The sequence below is a fragment of the Polyodon spathula genome, chromosome 4 (genome assembly GCF_017654505.1).
Source record: "Polyodon spathula isolate WHYD16114869_AA chromosome 4, ASM1765450v1, whole genome shotgun sequence".
NCBI classification, from domain to species: Eukaryota; Metazoa; Chordata; class Actinopteri; order Acipenseriformes; family Polyodontidae; genus Polyodon; species Polyodon spathula.
This window is the reverse complement of record NC_054537.1, coordinates 54,896,981-54,914,067: the sequence shown is the minus strand read 5'-3', so window position 1 is coordinate 54,914,067 and position 17,087 is coordinate 54,896,981. Positions and strand designations below refer to the sequence as shown.

Here is a 17,087-nt window from a genome sequence, read left to right as displayed (position 1 = left end):
ATTGCACCATAGTTATATTTTCTAAATCGTGTTTGTTTATTTTCATTTCTCAGGGAAGCAAGGGCTCTGTTGGAAGACCTGGACATCCAGGTGAAGAAGGAACCCCTGTAAGTTTTTTTTTCTTATCGGATCACTGAATCTAAAGGCACATACCACATACAGTCGTGTGTGCACTACGTAGCTGAGTCGTCTTACATTACATTTTTATTATAACGAGAAAATCTTGTATAGTGCATTCCCTTGTATACTATTGTATGAAAAATACCATGGCATACTATAATTAATGTCTTGAAATGCACCCAAAAACAGTACCATGCATATATCTTTCTCATGACTGTGTACTACCATTTTAATACCTATATTATACCATTATTAACAATTGCATATTCACTGAATACTGTATAATCCAATCTGGGTGTTCTTAAATGTTATTATTGTTTAGGGTATCAGAGGCCCCCCTGGTCTAAATGGAACTCAAGGTTTTCCAGGATGTGAAGGCTTCAGAGGTTTAAAGGTAAGTAATTGCTCAACTTATCATATATTTTAAGCTCAGATGCAAGGCTCAGTGGAATATGTGCTTGTAGGTAGGGATGCTATGGCTTTCAAAAGTGGTGTTTTTCATGAACCCTAGAGGCACAGGTCCTACTATTCATGCTGTAGCTGGTACAGTAATTAATGATAAACACAGTACTGTTTAACCTATGTAGAGTATTGTATACAATATTTAAAGCATTAAGTTCTCTTTGTTTAAAAATCAATTGTTTCTTTTTCTTTTAACAGGGAGCAAGGGGTATTCCAGGACAAACGGTAATCTTTTCTTATCTTAATCATTCAACCCAGAAGGAAGCTTATCACACAACATACTGTACAGTGAGCTTCTTTAAGAATGCTGGCTGATGATGATGGGTCTATTTCAGGGAGACGAAGGGGAGCAGGCATTAGATGGGATTCAAGGTCAAGATGTAAGTATGTTTGATCTGTGCTTCATAACAAATTAGAACTATTCAACATACCACATGTTGTTTTAATAAAGTCACATATTAAAGATACATTGTCATTCATTTATAGGGTGATAATGGATTGCCTGGTCAAAATGGAGGAAAAGGAAACCCTGGAATACCGGTAATAATATTTCATATGTTCTGTGTTACTATGGTAATAAAACACTTTATTGCAAAAAATATATCCTTGTTCATAGGTAGATACATGCAAAAATATCTTCCTGCAATATACACCTTCCTACTTTCCTATCTGACACTTTACAGTACAGTCGGCTTTGGACTGATAATACATTACTGCCCAAAACCAACTCAAAACATCTAATATTCTATTTATATATGGGTTTCATGTAACTTCTTAAATAGTTCTGATCAACCCCAGACCTGACATAATCAGTACATGCCAATGCACAAACTTACTGGTTATTTAAATGTAATTTATCATCGTTGTTTTAGGGCAATCCAGGTCCAAAAGGACCTTCAGGAGAACGAGGAGATCCTGGTTTGCGAGGAGACCCAGTAAGTACCTCTACAATTGAGTGGTCCTCAAAAATGAGTCTTGAAGTGAGAAATGAGATTGCTGGGTCCACAGAGCAAAACTATATTCTCATTTATTCATCCAACATTTAATATTACAAAAGTCAGCTTGACTGAAAACACACATTCAGCTGTCAGATCACACATGCTGCAGGACATAAACTGGTTAAAGACGCTGCTGCAAGCTAGGGTGATTTTCATAATAAGCATAACAGCCAGTGTGCAGTTTACTTGGGGATAGCGAATCCCAAGAGGTAGCACGTGAGAACGGCTCGGCCATTATTACATGCCAAAAATGTCATGCCCAAGACACATCCAGCATAAACAGAAAACTGTAATAAGTAACTTTTCAATTATTATTGCTCCCCACACTTTCAGTTAGCTTTGGCAGCATTTGAGTGACATTAGAGATGTTGGCTTTGTGAGCTGCAATGATGCAAATCAAGGTTAGGAAGTCAAGCATAAAAGCAACCATCTTGTGTCGATTCTTCCAGCCTTTGGTTTGGAAGCCTAATAATAATAATAGCATCAGTAATAAAACAAACTTAAATGAGATGTATGCAGCAATTATATCAGTTAAATATGCGATTAAAATAATAATTAACTGAGATAGAAAAATGAAATCTCAAGTAATCTCAATGTAATCTTAATATATGCTTTATGCCTTTCTTTCCTTAGGGAGTGCCTGGGTCTAACAGTAACATCCGTGGCCCAACTGGTGAGAAAGGGAAGCGAGGCATACAGGTACTGTACATATTTTCATGTTCACCAAAAGTATACAGCCTGAGTGTGAGAGTCTATGATAAAGAAACTGCATAATTATTTGCATAAAAGCAGTAAGATAAAGAAATGATGGTTATTTAAGTGTTAATAATCGACTTGGAGTTCTAAAGCCCTGCATACACAAGACAAAATGTTTCCTCGTGAAACATGATTCCTGAAGTAGACCTGGGTTCTACTTCAAGAAATATTTTCAATGAACATTTTGCCTTTAGTCAATCAGGAGAGCATGAGTCATCGATCATGTGACTATGCAAGATGGTGACTTCTACAGAAGATGAAATGATATGGAATCCTGCTACAATCAATTGTTTTATTGATATGTACACTGACACATTATAATGTAATTTCAGGTTATTCATTGTCCTACAAGCCTCTCCAGCTCCACAAAAGTGTGTAAATCTATACAAACAAATTGCAGTAACTTAAGCATCACTCATTTAGAAGATGATGGTCCACTCCTTTCTCCTCATGATCCACTCCTTTGGCCACATGACTCTGGTCCTGTGTTTTTCCCTTCTTTTACAAAGTTTTTGTGCAGTTATTGTAAGTGCAGCACCACTCTGTGCAATAAGGCTTTCCTCCATTTTTGGAGCATGCAGTAAGAATGATCACGTGCTGCTTGAAAAAGTTTCCAGACAATTTTTGAACATACGTGTTTCTGGGCTTAAGGCAGCGGGTGAGGGCTGAGGGCCTTCAACAACCAGCCGGTCATTTACCTGAAACAACACAGAGGTCACAGCACTATTGTGTCATCAAAACAAAATAACAGAATGTTGGGAATAACCTGGCAACTACAAAAGATTACATCCCTTTCACACAGCTGTAAAGAGTTTTAATAGCAGTTATGATTTAGCAGCATGGTTAAGATTAAATAGTTAGGATATATATATATATATATATATGGGGAAATATAAAGTGAAAAAAAAAATTTTTTAAGGTGTGTTCTGTAATAAAATCTGGGTCCAAATCCTGGTTCCAGTTCATGTTAAATACCTACTGGCACTAGCTTTGCCATAACACAACTTGCTTAACTTTTTTCATTATAAAGTAGGAAATAACTGCAAACACAATAAATAAATATTCTGTCTTAGATACAGCAACTAGTGTGTGGTTTTGGAATGTTTTAAATCAAATGACTTTCTTAATATGAACATAATTATTGAAAAACATAACAAAAAACAGCAAAATGTAAGGTTTGTGTTTAATTGTTTATAGCAATAACCTTAGAACTTCAGCGCATTCTTTTTTTATCAGTTCTTACTACTTCAGTATTTCACAGTACTTGTTTTGCTTTGCATTTGTGGTATCTCAATCACAAATAATAAAATAATAAGAACTAGTAATACAAATTATAATTATAGTAACAGTGTATGGGTACATACCTGTGACAGGGTCAAGATCCTGCGTTTAGCTTGGCAGATACAGGGTTAATTCCCTCATTGAAAAATAAACTTCTTAAGGGGTTTAATTTGGTCTTTTACCCATCCTGGGACAAGCCACGGCAGCTGAGTTAGTTCTGGTGAATTTTACCCTGGATTGGAAGGTGCAGCGTGTTTCCTGGTACTGATAAGAGTTTTAAAGGAATACAGACATGGCTTATCCTGCTGAAGTATACATTGCTTAAAACCCCTTAGTAATTATTGTTTAACATAAATAATGTAATAAATTTGGCATCATGACAGTAATAAAAAGTGGTTGATGCATCCAGATGATGAGTCACTGTGGGTGAGTTATGTACCAGATATTGAAAAAAGAATGCACTTGATAACGCATTGCCTTTCTTTTAATCAGTAATACATTAAACAGACTGCTTTATGATTTGTAACAGAAACTTGTAGGTGAATTAAAGTAGACTTTGCTGTGGCTGTTTCTAGATGTTGTGCAGCTGTTTGCACCAATTTGTTTTTGAATTATCAGGACAAGCAACCATGTGTGTGTCTACTAAACTTGTAAAGGTTTACTGCAGTAAAGCATAATTGAAGCATGATAAAGCACAGTAAACAACAAAACACATCATTAAGCATGTTAGAGTACATTAAATGTGGAAGGGTAGGATGCAAGCAATAAGTTGCACTTCCAAATCACATACTGTATGTATGGAACTGAAGAATGCACTACAAGAGATTTGGCAACTTAGTTTCTACTGGATTTGCCATAGAGTTCTGACTGAGCATTTTGAAGTCAAATAGGTCTGAACCTGGCTTTAGAGAATACAATGTGTGGTTGTTCGTGAATGTTCAATGTAAACTTGAAACATTTATTTGCAGGGTGATCCAGGCATTGACGGAGAACCTGGTTTAAAAGGCGATCCTGGAAAAGGAGTAAGAGAAACCTTTTTTTATTAAAATCATTAATCCTCATCTTTCCTTCTCAGGACATACAAAATGAGTCCCTATACACATGTTTAGGCGTAATATATTATGAGGTAGTTCTGTGTCAAATCAGCACCTTTTATTAACCCATCCACAAAATAGAAGGACACCATACTTTATTTGCCTCCATGTAGTTTGTGTGTGAGAGAGAGAGAGAGAGAGAGAGAGAGAGAGAGAGAGAGAGAGAGAGTTGAAATGACTTGAACTCCCAGAATTTCACATTGCTTCCATTAAAAAGTAAATGTTTTGTAATACACAGGTCCCTGTACATGTTTTCACCTTCAAGTTCATTTTGAGATAACTGCTACTTACAATTCTGAATAACAGTCCATAATAAGGACTCTTTGCCATGGAAAATATTGAACAAATTCTTTCTTTTTAGGGCGTTATTGGTCAAAGGGGACCATTGGGAAGTAAGGTAAATATTATTCATGTAGAACCCTAAAAAACAGAAATGTTAAAATATACAAGGTGTCCCATGCTGGGTCTATAGGCATAATTGTCCCTCTATTTCTTTCAAGTGTCAGATGTCTTAAGCAAAGAGGAACAAATTCAAATCAAGTTGCTGTGGGGTGCAGATCAAAGAAGTGTGGCCACCAAATTTAAAAAAGAACATCCTAATGTGTTTAATATATCACCTATGATAGACACCCTATACAATCACTCTGCACATGGGCTCTATTGACAAAGCTTCACTCAGTTTAAGTCTGTTTTGATTAAGTCAATAAAGTTGTATATTTATTAAACTGTTCTATTTAGAATCTGTTGGTTTTTAAATGAAATACCAAACTTTATTTAATTGCTCAAAACAGACTTTTTCAGAGCAGAATAAGAAGGGTTCCAGTAATAATGTTAATGAAGTAATACTGTACAAGGTGAGAAAATCAATTTTAAAACATTGTCTAAAAAAACCTCAAAATACATGCTGCCAATGGAGTTTAGAAATCAGATGACTAATGAAATAAAATAAAGGGTTTTTCTCTGCTCACAGGGTGCTAAAGGGGAGACTGGTTTGCCAGGTTCTCAAGGAGACAGAGGAAGAGCAGGCCAGCAGGTTTGTATTAGATATAGTGTGTGAAATAACAGCATGATTTGAACTGACTTAACTTCCACTGTTTAATGAATGCAGTAAATGATAAACAGTACAATTGTATTTCCATACAATTTACATTGAGCAATTAGAAGTTGTTTAAAGTACAGAATAAATGAACAAAACAAAATAGTGTGCTTCACAAATAAAAGGGATATGCAGAACAGGTATATCCAGACTGTTCTTGGGTGTTATTTTCTGAACAGTCAGTTGTCTTTACTTTAATTCTGTGTTAGATTAAACCATTTTCAATTGTAGCTAGTTGTAGCTATGGTCTGCATGGGAAAAAAAAACACAACAACCGAGTATATCTTTAGGTAGGGAAGTATCTGGTTGGATATATCGAAATTGAAAAGTATTTATTTAACCATCTTTGTTGTCTTTAGGGCAAGAAAGGAGTTGATGGAGAAAAAGGGACAGTTGGACCACCAGGATTCAAAGGACCCCAGGTTTGACCAGAGTGAATCGCTGTCATGAATTTGTTTACCTGTGTTTTGCATTATATTTTTTTAAGAACTGATAAACTGTATTCTGTATATTTACCAAGTTGTAAGAAATATATATATTTTAAATGGCTCTAATGTTCTTGAAGGGAACACCTGGAGCAGAAGGCCTAAAGGGAAACCGTGGCAATGCTGGAGCAAAAGGGCTAAAAGTGAGTACTGGTACATAAAAACATCACTGTGATTGTAGGTAATAATACTCCAGAATCGTACCTGTTGTGCACTTCCATCCATTTTTTGGTCGCAAGAGATTGGGGGTCAGGGGTGGCAGGTAATGGGCTATTGCTACACACAATATGGGGGGCCCTGCCCTGACAGTTATTAATCACCTGAATTCAGGAAAAATATGTCCTTTACAATCAATATACAAGGAAGGTGGATACAAATAAAACAAAGCATTGGCTGTTCTTAAACAACTATACATCGTTCCTTAATGGTTCATTAAAATATAGTAAAAGAAATAAAATAAAAATGCTGCATGTATTGCTGGGTCGTATTGCCATCATACTTCTGAGTGTTGTCTTTTTTTGTGATTTGTGGTATGCAGTGGGAAGGTATATTTTGTGTAGAAAAATAAAACAATACCATGCATTTAAACAATAACAATTATAATAATAATACAAAATAATACTGCTGCAGGGTAGCGGTGAGACAGAGACTCACAAGCAAGGAAGCTGCAGTTTCAGCCCTAAAGTGCACATTTAATAAACAAAATAACACAAAGTACAAACAAAAAGGCTCAAGGACCAAAATAAAGGTAAACCAAACACAAAAACGTAGGCTGGGTAATCTGCCTTCACTACTTTACAAGTACATTCGCCTTCACTACTTTACAAGCACACAATGATAGACACAGTAACAACACAGATTTCACTCACCAAACTCCTTTCTCAGACAGGATTTCTGGCTGCTTTTATGTAGATGGCCAATCTCCACTCTTCAGTACCAATCTGCACTAACTGGAGAGTGGCCACACCTGTGGTTGCTGGCAGGGACATTAACCCTGTTGTGCGTAGCACACATGGCCTCCACGACCACCTCCCCTTTAAAGTTAAAAAAGTGTTGTGCCTCGCCCTGAGCCACATGTGGAGACTGGAGGCTGCAATGTTCTCATGGCCAGGCTGGCAGCTGCAATGCTGACAGCGGCCGTGTTGATAGCGCACCGGCTGGCTCCTCTAGCAGCGGACCCTCGGGAGGCGATGGCAGCAGCGGACCCTCGGGAGGCGACGCTGGGCACTTCGGACACGGACATGCAAATGGCTTTTGCTGGGCTCCCCTCAACAGCAAATGCTGTGCCTGCTGAGGTTGGCCTGGCTATTGTCCGACAAGCTCCACCGGCTGCTACACTTCTTCATCTTGCTTTGGCGACAGCTGTTTCTCCCTCTCGCCCTGGAGACAGGTAGTCCCACTTTGTCTCTGGAGACAGCTGCGGCCCTACAAATACAAATAAAACACAGGGGTGGGGTGTACCCCGGCACAGACACTGAGAGCTTTCTTTAACTTCATTCAGTAGCAGATATCATATTCTAAAATTAGAATATATGCCATGTTGTGAGTTTCTTTCTAAATTTCACCTTTAAGACCTATGTAGCTAATGGAAGTGCAAAACAGGTATTTATTTTGTTAGCAGCAATCACTTTTGAGTCATTTGTTTCTCTACTGTTTCTCAGCCACATCAACATCCTCCTCTGTTGGCCGTTGAAACATCCTTTCATTCATATGTCTTTACAGGAAAGAAAAAAAACAACTTTCAACACATATTTTATGTATTTTTTTTAAAAACAGGGCGAGTCTGGGAATCCTGGTGACAAAGGTCAAGTTGGCACGCTTGGTCCTAGAGGATTACAGGTTGAATTTTTCTAGATATAGTAACGAGTCCAGCTCTATCATAACTCACTAGAGGCTATTGCTCTATATAAACCACAATGTTCTCTTCACAGGAATCCCTTCTACTAGTTTAGCTTGGTTACAGTAGACTCTTCTCTGTCTTAAGGTTACAAAATTGATCTCTACAGTACTATCCCAGTATCAGTTAACAAACTTAATAAATAAATAAAATACCAATCTCTGTAACTTTGATTGCATTTCCTTCATAAAGTGATCTTGGAGGACAATTCCAGGCAGGTTACATCAAAATAGATCTTGTACGGCTGCTGAAGTAAAGATTTGTGATGACAAGTTTGTATGGCCCTGTGTAACCTGTGTGTGTGTGTGTGTGTGTGTGTGTGTGTGTGTGTGTGTGTGTGTGTGTGTGTATATATATATATATATATATATATATATATATATATATATATATATATATATATATATATATATATATATATATTACAATGTACCTGTAGTACTGAACATTTAATATATGTTAATTGAAGTAGCAGTCTTAAATTAATGCATTTTTTTTTTGTTTAATAAAAGCAGAATCACATTGATAATCACATTGCAGGGGGAAGATGGAAGCGATGGATATGGACCTAAAGGAAAAAAAGGACAAAAAGTAATTATATTTGATCTTTCAGCTGCTTTTTGTGTATATACATGTGTCAAAGTGGCTGTGGATGCAGGTGCAGGGGTGATGCAGTGCGGTAATGAATAGACAGATAGGTTATATCCGGTTTGAAAAAGCAGAGGGATCCAGACTGGTGACCAACAATAATAATAATAAACAATAACGGGTTTGCAGACCCAAACAATAACAACAACCCAACACGTATCCGCCCCACAATAGTACATACACGGTCACCAGTCCTGGGTGCTTGCAGTAGTGCTCGTGGTGGGTTATATAGGTTTTTTGAGACAGTTGTGCAGTGCTGTTCCAGCTTTAGTGCTGGCCCTCGCCATCTAGTGTGGTGTAACAAACAAGACGATTACACACAGACAAACAAACAAAACACTCACGAACGTTATTTCTCTCAGGGTTTCTCACAGTCCTTACAGGTTCAAAGCTCACACCAAGAGAAGGAACAGATTGTGATTCTCTGTCCCCTTTTATGCTGTCACACATGACCCCTTGGTAAACGAGTGCAACCGCCTCTGCAATCTGCGGCTGCCACGTCATTTCCCTTCCGGGTCAATGTGTTAATGCAACAGAGTCTCTCCCCTTCCAGGCTTGCTGGCTTCCCTTGAACCCTGGGAAAGAACTTTCGCTGCTTAGTGCCCGGTCAGGTCGGGAGGGAGATATACAACCAGAATCATTGTATTTCTGTCACAGTATGCTATAACAAAATAAATAAAGGGCACTCCATGAATGTTCCTAGAGAACTGTAGTTATTCTACATATGACGAGGGCCAAATAACAAATGAGCCCTTCAAGAGGACGAGAGGGTTGTTTATTGCCTTCCCCCTGATGAATGAAAGAAACAGACCACGCTGTGAACATTCATGGTGTATTCTGTTTAAATTCGTTATAATGTAAAGAGCTTGATCTAAGGAAACACATTCATTGAATTCAGCTGTTTAAGTTTCATCCAGAACAATTCTGCTGTATGTTTTAATAGTGTGTCTTTGTGTATGAATAAAATCCTGGCCACAGATAACCATTATGTTTCATTTGTACAAGTACAGAACAATGTAGATTTACAGGTTTGGTCAATGTAATTCTGCTGGGTTTTTTAGTGTCATCCTATGAGCATTGCCCTGTGTACAGGCAGCTCTGCAAAGTTGGTTTGTCTACAGTAGGTAATGTGAGCATAAGTACTTCAGTATAAGACTCTATTTCAGAGGTCTTGGTCGATAAGTCTTATCATGATGGAATTTTCTTGTTCAGGAACATAGAGCTAAGATTATAGGATCTGTAGCATGTTGCTACCAGTAAAACAATTTACCATTTATGCTTTGTGTTCAAACAGGGAGATTTAGGATTCCCAGGATATCAAGGACCACAGGTATTTAACTCTATGCATATTCATCGTATTTTTAAGCATCCATCTGCAAATCTGCTGCCGCCATTACTTTTTGCTTTCTGGATGACAAAGACCAAGCACTTGAAGATATTGGCTTCATACTTTGGTTGATCATATGTAGTTTGATCATAGATATTGAACAAAAAAAAATAACTGTTTTGTGCCAATTATTTTGAGAAGCTGTTGCCGCCGCAGTGTCTAAGCCTTGTATGTCAAAGGTACTGACTAGGTACTGAGGTACTGACTTCATACAGTATGTGCAGGATTATATAAACCCTCCATGACAGGACAAGTTTCATGTATTAAGACACTACACCTTCAGTTACTGTTTTAATGTTTGGTACACAGCTGTATTGTTTTATTTTCTTACTTTAGTTCCATTACAGGTATGGTCCATTAAAACCCTTTCGATGCCATTTCATTTTAACCTCAGTGATACAGATCCTACACTTTGATAAAGTCTTTTCATAGTTGGCACATAACTGAATTATCTCAATAAAGTTACTATGTATAAGTCCAGTGAGCATTGCCATTGCAGTGCCAAACTGTTTTCACTTCTGGGAAAGTTATTGTTACAGACTCACTTTTAAATACTATTTTAATAGCTGGAACACTGCTGTATTGTCTCTTAATAAACTCAATAAATAATAAATAGTTACAAAATTGTGCTATTTGTGTTCCGCCTGATAACGAGTATAAAAGGGCTACTGTAATGGCATTATGGAGCAAATGGGAGCCACGACCCTACCGTGTTATAACCGATTCCGCACCATAACGGGGTGTGTTATAACGGGTGAGCACTGTAACTACAATTTTAGGATTGAGATTAATAAAAATATGTGTGTATATATATACAGTGCCTTCAACCCCCCCCCCCCGGTCAATACTTGGTTGAACCACCTCTGCCAGCTATTACAGCCAGTAGTCTTTTCGGATGAGTCTATTAACTTTGCACACCGTGATGGTTTTGTACCCTTCCCCAGATTTGTGCTTCTCTATAAACATCCCTGACTAAGAATGCTCTTTCATCTTCATTTTGATTCTTTCTTTTGAAAGTCTCTACCATACTGTGGAACCATACAGTGAGAGCAGTATTTATCCTCAGATTAATTTAAAGCAAGTGATCCACTAATTTCTTACACAGGTGGTGTCCATTAACAAATTTTGTGACTTATTGAGGTAATATATTGCACCTGAGCAAATTTTGGCTTGCAATTACAAAGGGTATGAATACTTCTTTTAATCTGATAATTTCCTTTTTTCATTTTTAGTAAATTGTTGAAAGCTTTTGGAATTTTTCTTTTGATTTGACATTGTGCTCAAGGCTTTGAAGATCAGTAGGAAAAAAAATCCTAATTTAATCTATTTCAAATTCTGAATCTGAGAATGTGTGAAAAAAGGGATGGGGGCTGAATACTTTTTCAAGGCACTGTGTGTGTGTGTGTGTGTGTGTGTGTGTGTGTGTGTGTGTGTGTGTGTGTGTGTGTGTGTGTATATATATATATATATATATATATATATATATATTATATATATATATACTCTATATATATATATCTTTACTTTTAAACATCATGTAATCAAAGAAACTACAAAATTGTATTGCAAAAGTCTACTGGAAGCTATAACAGTGTCAATTAATTCTATAGGGTGATGCAAAACTTTTAGCCATAGCTGTAGATCTTTTTTCATATATTCAGTATTCTTCATAACTGCTGTTTGTACATCTGTTCTTAAGGGTAGTGATGGTGACCCAGGTGATCCAGGAGCACGTGGCCCAAAGGGAATTCGAGGACAAAGAGTGAGTAGAGCAACTAAGGAGCTGTTAGTTATATAACTAAGGAACTTGAAGTGTGAAATATTTTGTTTATGGCTGTGTAGGCATATCTAGGGAGATGTATTATGGAAAGTATTCACTGTTCTTTAACTTATTTTCTCCAGCTGTGGACTTCAAAGTCAACATGTTCCTAACTTTATATGTGCGGGAGCTAAGTGGCCCAGCCGGTTAATTCTATAGCGCCTCTGCTTGAGAGAGGTTCAGGACTGAATGGCTAAGGGGTCAGGTCAAGTGTGCTCCCGAAGTACCAAGCAGTTTGTAGTGCTTTATTGTACAAAGTACAGCATTACCAGTGTTGTAGCCAGATGTGCAGATGTTATCTCCAGATGTCTCAGGACCACAGGCTGTTTGTAATTTCTACTATCGGTAAACACAGCACTGATGGGACTGATTGCCATTAAACTGAATTTGAGTTTCCCTAAAGTGCTGTGTTCCTGGCTGAAATCATCTGTGTTACAAATCCTTGCACAGGTTAACTGTATGTATAGGTCCCTGTGATAGGGTAGCGTTGCAGGCCCAGATGGTATCGGCAGGGACAGAGACTCAGAATCAAGGAAGCTACGCGTTTTAATAAACAAAACAGTTCAGGCTGGGCAGAGCCTTCACTGAACTTTATCAAGGAAGGAAGGAAGGAAGAAAGAAAGAAAGAAAGAAAGAAAGAAAGAAAGAAAGAAAGAAAGAAAGAAGGAAGAAGGGCGGGCGGGCGGGCGGCGGGCGGGCGGGCGGGCAGGCTTAAATCACCAACTCCATCCACCAAACAAAGAATTTTTCTTCCTTTTTCATACCATGTGGCTGGAGCCTAATTGTTATCAATTGTTCAATTAGCTCCAGCCACATTCACACATGTATTTTGACAGAGATAGGAAATTAACCCCATCCCTGCCAACCACCACCAAAACACCACAAAACAATATTATTTACAGTCAGGGCCCTGCCCTGTCACAGTCCCTGTAGCTTTTCAATAAAAAGACTAAATAATCTAAGGGGGATACTGGCAGACAGTTTTACTTCAGATAAAGTCTTCCCAGGAAAGAACAAATAAAATAGGTTCAGATCTGTTTACATTTGCTCTTTTGAATGCAGATAATTGCAATGTTATGAAAAACATTACAAAAGATGTTTGTTATATCTAGGGTGAAAGCGGTCGCCAGGGTGATCCAGGTAGTCCAGGAGCCCCAGGATATGTGGGTCACGAGGTAAAGAATACAATGCAGCGTGATTTGATGTGTGTTGGGAAAACTGCAATGCACCATTTTAACACCAGGCACTGTAATGTCAGCTACAAACCAATTGGGCCAAGGGGGTGGGTGTTCAGTTAACGAAATTATTATAATAATTGAATTACAACTACAATTGTTTCAATGAACTTATCAGAAATGCTCCTAAAAATATACAATTCAACTCCTTTATCTCTAAATATATAACGTAACCTACATCACTGAACTGTACTGTAAATATCAGAAAATTGGGGTATTTTTGTTTCTTTACAACAGATTTAGAGACAGTAGAGCAATACATTTATATGTTTGCAATTTCATATTAATTAATGTATTTATGTGGAAAATATGTATTTGAATGCACCAACTATTTTATGTCTCTGTTTTCTATTTTTTTTCTAGGGGCCTAGAGGACCGAAAGGAACAATGTCTTTGACAGTAGGTATTATCTGTATCTGCTGATGACAACACTTTCCACTTTCCACATTTTCTGACATACAACTTTTGTTTTTAACACAGGAATGTGAGCTAATCAATTACATTCGCCAGAATTGCCGTAAGTGTCCAGTATGTGTATGTTTATGTATATATGTTTTTTTTTTTTTTTTTTGTTCTTTTTTTTGCTGCTTACCAAGTTGTAAAATGTTAATTCAAAGCAGCGCTCCCTGTAGGATGTCATTGAAATTGCTGTTTCTTGTTGTTTGAGTAAGCCATATTACAGTTAATCATGTTTTTTCTTTTTTTTTTCTTTTAGCCTGTTCACAAGGTAAGATTATTTTTTTATTTGTATTTTTTTAAATATACGTGAAATTATTAGAAGGTCATCAGTGTAAACAAACCGTAAACTACCGATTGAGCTTGATGGTAGCTGGTGTAAATCACACCCTCTGACTGGCTGTCCACTATACATTCATTCAGTACACCTTAACAGGGCTGAGTACAGCTAGACATAATAGAGTGAGTATACACTCTCCTGGGACTGCTACACCCCCACTCTAGGGCCCTGGCTTCTGGATTAGAAGCTGTTCCTACTGGAAATAAAAACTCCAGAAAAGTTACTTAAGTAATAAAATAAACAAGTACTATAATCAAATATTAATAATGTACTTGTGCATATAAAATTCTAAAAGAGGAATCTTATTTAATACCTAAAATTGAAATCCAATGCTGAAAAGCATGGCGATATCCTTACCCGATGAATGAAACCACAAAACTAATTTCCCTTGTTGTTACTTGAGCCAGATTCCATCAAAGGCATGATAAGTTAGTAAATACATCCCTGACCCAAGCGTAAATATCATGAGACAAGTGAAACTTTCAGATAACTTTTTTCTGGAAAATGTTGAAGATTTATAGTTGAGCGATTTAAAAAAAAAATCTTACCACTTACAAAGCAAGTCCAGACTAAAAACATAATGGTACCTGTACACCGTTGTTTGTAGCATTTAGGTGTGATGGCATTGATGTATGGGGAGGAGTCATGACTGGGCAGGATTGGTTTAGTTTTGTTGTTTTTTTGTTTTCTCTTTTATTTTATTTTATTGTAAAGGGTTCTAGCATGATGTTGCTTTATTTTTATGGTATTTCGGTGAATACCTGAGGATTACTTATGATGAAAGGCATTATTATTATTATTATTATTATTATTATTATTATTATTATTATTATTATTATTATTAGTTGTAGTTGTCGTAGTAGTATTATTAGTATTTTTAGTATCATTTACACTAGTCATGCATATTTTCAGTTTGTTATGTAGCAATGATACTTAGATTGCTGTGTGTACCATTTTATCGGGCAAGAATGGTAACATAATACTAATAAACATGTACAATACTTTATATATTTCTATAATTTATATGTATTGTATTTATTCTTCAATCCGTTGTATTAGGAGCACGTGAATGTCCAGTGTATCCAACAGAACTGGTATTTGCTCTGGACATGTCTGCTGACGTCACCACCCAATCATTTACTAGAATGAAGGAAATGGTTCTCAGTATTCTAGAAGATTTGTCATTCAGCGAAAGCAACTGTCCGACTGGGACCCGTGTGTCACTTGTGTCCTACAGCTACACCACCAAATATGTAATCCGGTTCAACGACTATCACAATAAGAAGCAACTTTTGAAAAGTGTTAAGGCAATTCCTCTGGAAAGGACCACAGGTAGACGAAATATTGGTGCTGCAATGAAGTTTGTGGCAAGAAATAGTTTCAAACGCATTCGTAAGGGTGCTCTGGTTAGGAAAGTGGCCATCATTTTTGCTGATGGACCCTCCCAGGATGCTGTTTCCATCAGTACAGCTGCAATGGAATTCAGTGCCTTAGACATCACACCCGTGGTCATTGCTTTCCAGGACCTTCCAAATATCAAGCGTGCGTTTGCGGTAAGGTGTTATTTTGAGAAACCTTGTATGTGGTATAAATATTTTGTGTTTGATTTATTTATTTAAACAAATTATTATTTATTTTTTTAATTTTTTTTTTTTTTTTTTTTTATCATTTTTGGTGCTAAAAGATTGATGACACTGGAAGGTTTCAATTTATCAACATCCCAACCAATGATGATCCCAATAATGTGTTGGAGAACCTTAAACTGTGTTGTGACTTTACCATTCAAAGTTAATTAATTTAATGGTCTAAAAATACAACAATACCATATATATATTATATATATAGTATATATATATATATATATATATATATATATATATATATACCCCAATGGAAATTTATAATTTCTATAAATTTCTCAAAAACAAAGAATTTTATGAAAAATCTTTTGTACCAAAAGTTTTGCTTTTGTGGTTGAGGAAAAAAAAGTTACAAGAAACTGCAAAACTCCAAAAATGCTAATTCAAAAGTATTAATACCCCTTGATGCTATGATAGTATTGTCTACAAGATGCTATAAATTTCAATATGATAATGCAGAACCTAATTCTAGAAAAGTTTAGGTAATGCTGAATTGCAGGTTAACATTCTTGGAGAGTATAAAAGGGTTTCAGTAGTTCAGGACAAACACCAATCACAAAATGTTTTAGTACAAATGTTTATTGAGGAGAATATGCAGTATGCAATTTTACAGAGAAGTATGTTATATATACACATTCATTTGGCATTACTGGGTTTGAGGGCTCTCTCCCTGACCGAGTCAGAAACCTCCATAGACAAAACCTAAAAATGTTTTTTTTCAAAAGGTGGAGATGGGGAGGTGGTGGGTTCCGATGAAAGGTCAATCGTTTAAAGTTTGCAAAATGTCATTTGAATGATCGTTATGAGTTCTGGTCAAAGGTTTTGTGGAGTGATGAAACAGAATTCGAGCTACTTCATTGTCAGGGTATGAATACTTTTGAATTAGCAATTTTTCAGTTTTTCAAAAAAATTGTTGAAATAAATAATTGTAGACATCTATTTCTTGTAACTTTTTTTTATCTCAACCACAAAAGCAAAACTTTTGGTACAAATTTTTTTTCCTTTAACTTGTTTGAGAAATTATAAAATTTCCATTGGGATTTGTAAACTAATATATTAAGCTTCGAATTCGCCTCCTGCCCATAGCTATATATATATATATATATATATATATATATATATATATATATATATATATATATAAATATTTGCAAAAAAAGTAATGCATCAGTTAGGGTTGATATTAAAATGACAATAGTAGGGAAATGCAATGTTAGGATTTTTCACCCTAACTCTGCATTCCCTCCCTCCCCCTCTGCAGATAACACAAGAGACATCCATCATCATAGTCCACTAAGCGTATGAGGTCTACTGCCATGCCAGTTTGTTGGGGGTCATATATATCTGGGCACTGCTATAAATTGTGACACACA

The 17,087-nt window shown here is 36.6% G+C and overlaps 1 protein-coding gene and 1 long non-coding RNA gene across 2 annotated transcripts in view; one reads left to right on the top strand and one right to left on the bottom strand.

Annotated features, from left to right (window-relative positions):
- The window catches only part of LOC121313953 (collagen alpha-6(VI) chain-like), a 74,541-nt gene that overhangs the window by 36,437 nt on the left and 21,017 nt on the right, over window positions 1–17,087 (top strand). Inside the window, exons 14-35 of the mRNA XM_041246726.1 lie at window positions 54–107; window positions 443–514; window positions 781–807; window positions 918–962; window positions 1,069–1,122; window positions 1,455–1,517; window positions 2,214–2,279; window positions 4,586–4,639; window positions 5,073–5,108; window positions 5,682–5,744; window positions 6,167–6,229; window positions 6,373–6,435; window positions 8,069–8,131; window positions 8,730–8,780; window positions 10,132–10,167; window positions 11,924–11,986; window positions 13,156–13,218; window positions 13,642–13,677; window positions 13,759–13,795; window positions 13,994–14,005; window positions 15,134–15,627; window positions 15,759–15,861. Of these exons, the coding sequence (XP_041102660.1) occupies window positions 54–107; window positions 443–514; window positions 781–807; window positions 918–962; window positions 1,069–1,122; window positions 1,455–1,517; window positions 2,214–2,279; window positions 4,586–4,639; window positions 5,073–5,108; window positions 5,682–5,744; window positions 6,167–6,229; window positions 6,373–6,435; window positions 8,069–8,131; window positions 8,730–8,780; window positions 10,132–10,167; window positions 11,924–11,986; window positions 13,156–13,218; window positions 13,642–13,677; window positions 13,759–13,795; window positions 13,994–14,005; window positions 15,134–15,627; window positions 15,759–15,861 (1,618 nt within the window). The remainder of the gene's footprint in view (window positions 1–53; window positions 108–442; window positions 515–780; window positions 808–917; window positions 963–1,068; window positions 1,123–1,454; window positions 1,518–2,213; window positions 2,280–4,585; window positions 4,640–5,072; window positions 5,109–5,681; window positions 5,745–6,166; window positions 6,230–6,372; window positions 6,436–8,068; window positions 8,132–8,729; window positions 8,781–10,131; window positions 10,168–11,923; window positions 11,987–13,155; window positions 13,219–13,641; window positions 13,678–13,758; window positions 13,796–13,993; window positions 14,006–15,133; window positions 15,628–15,758; window positions 15,862–17,087) is intronic.
- Window positions 2,609–4,461, bottom strand: LOC121314643. Its single transcript, XR_005950125.1, has 2 exons — window positions 3,701–4,461; window positions 2,609–3,034 (listed from the first exon to the last, which is right to left on the bottom strand). It is a non-coding gene; the product is annotated as an uncharacterized LOC121314643 (long non-coding RNA).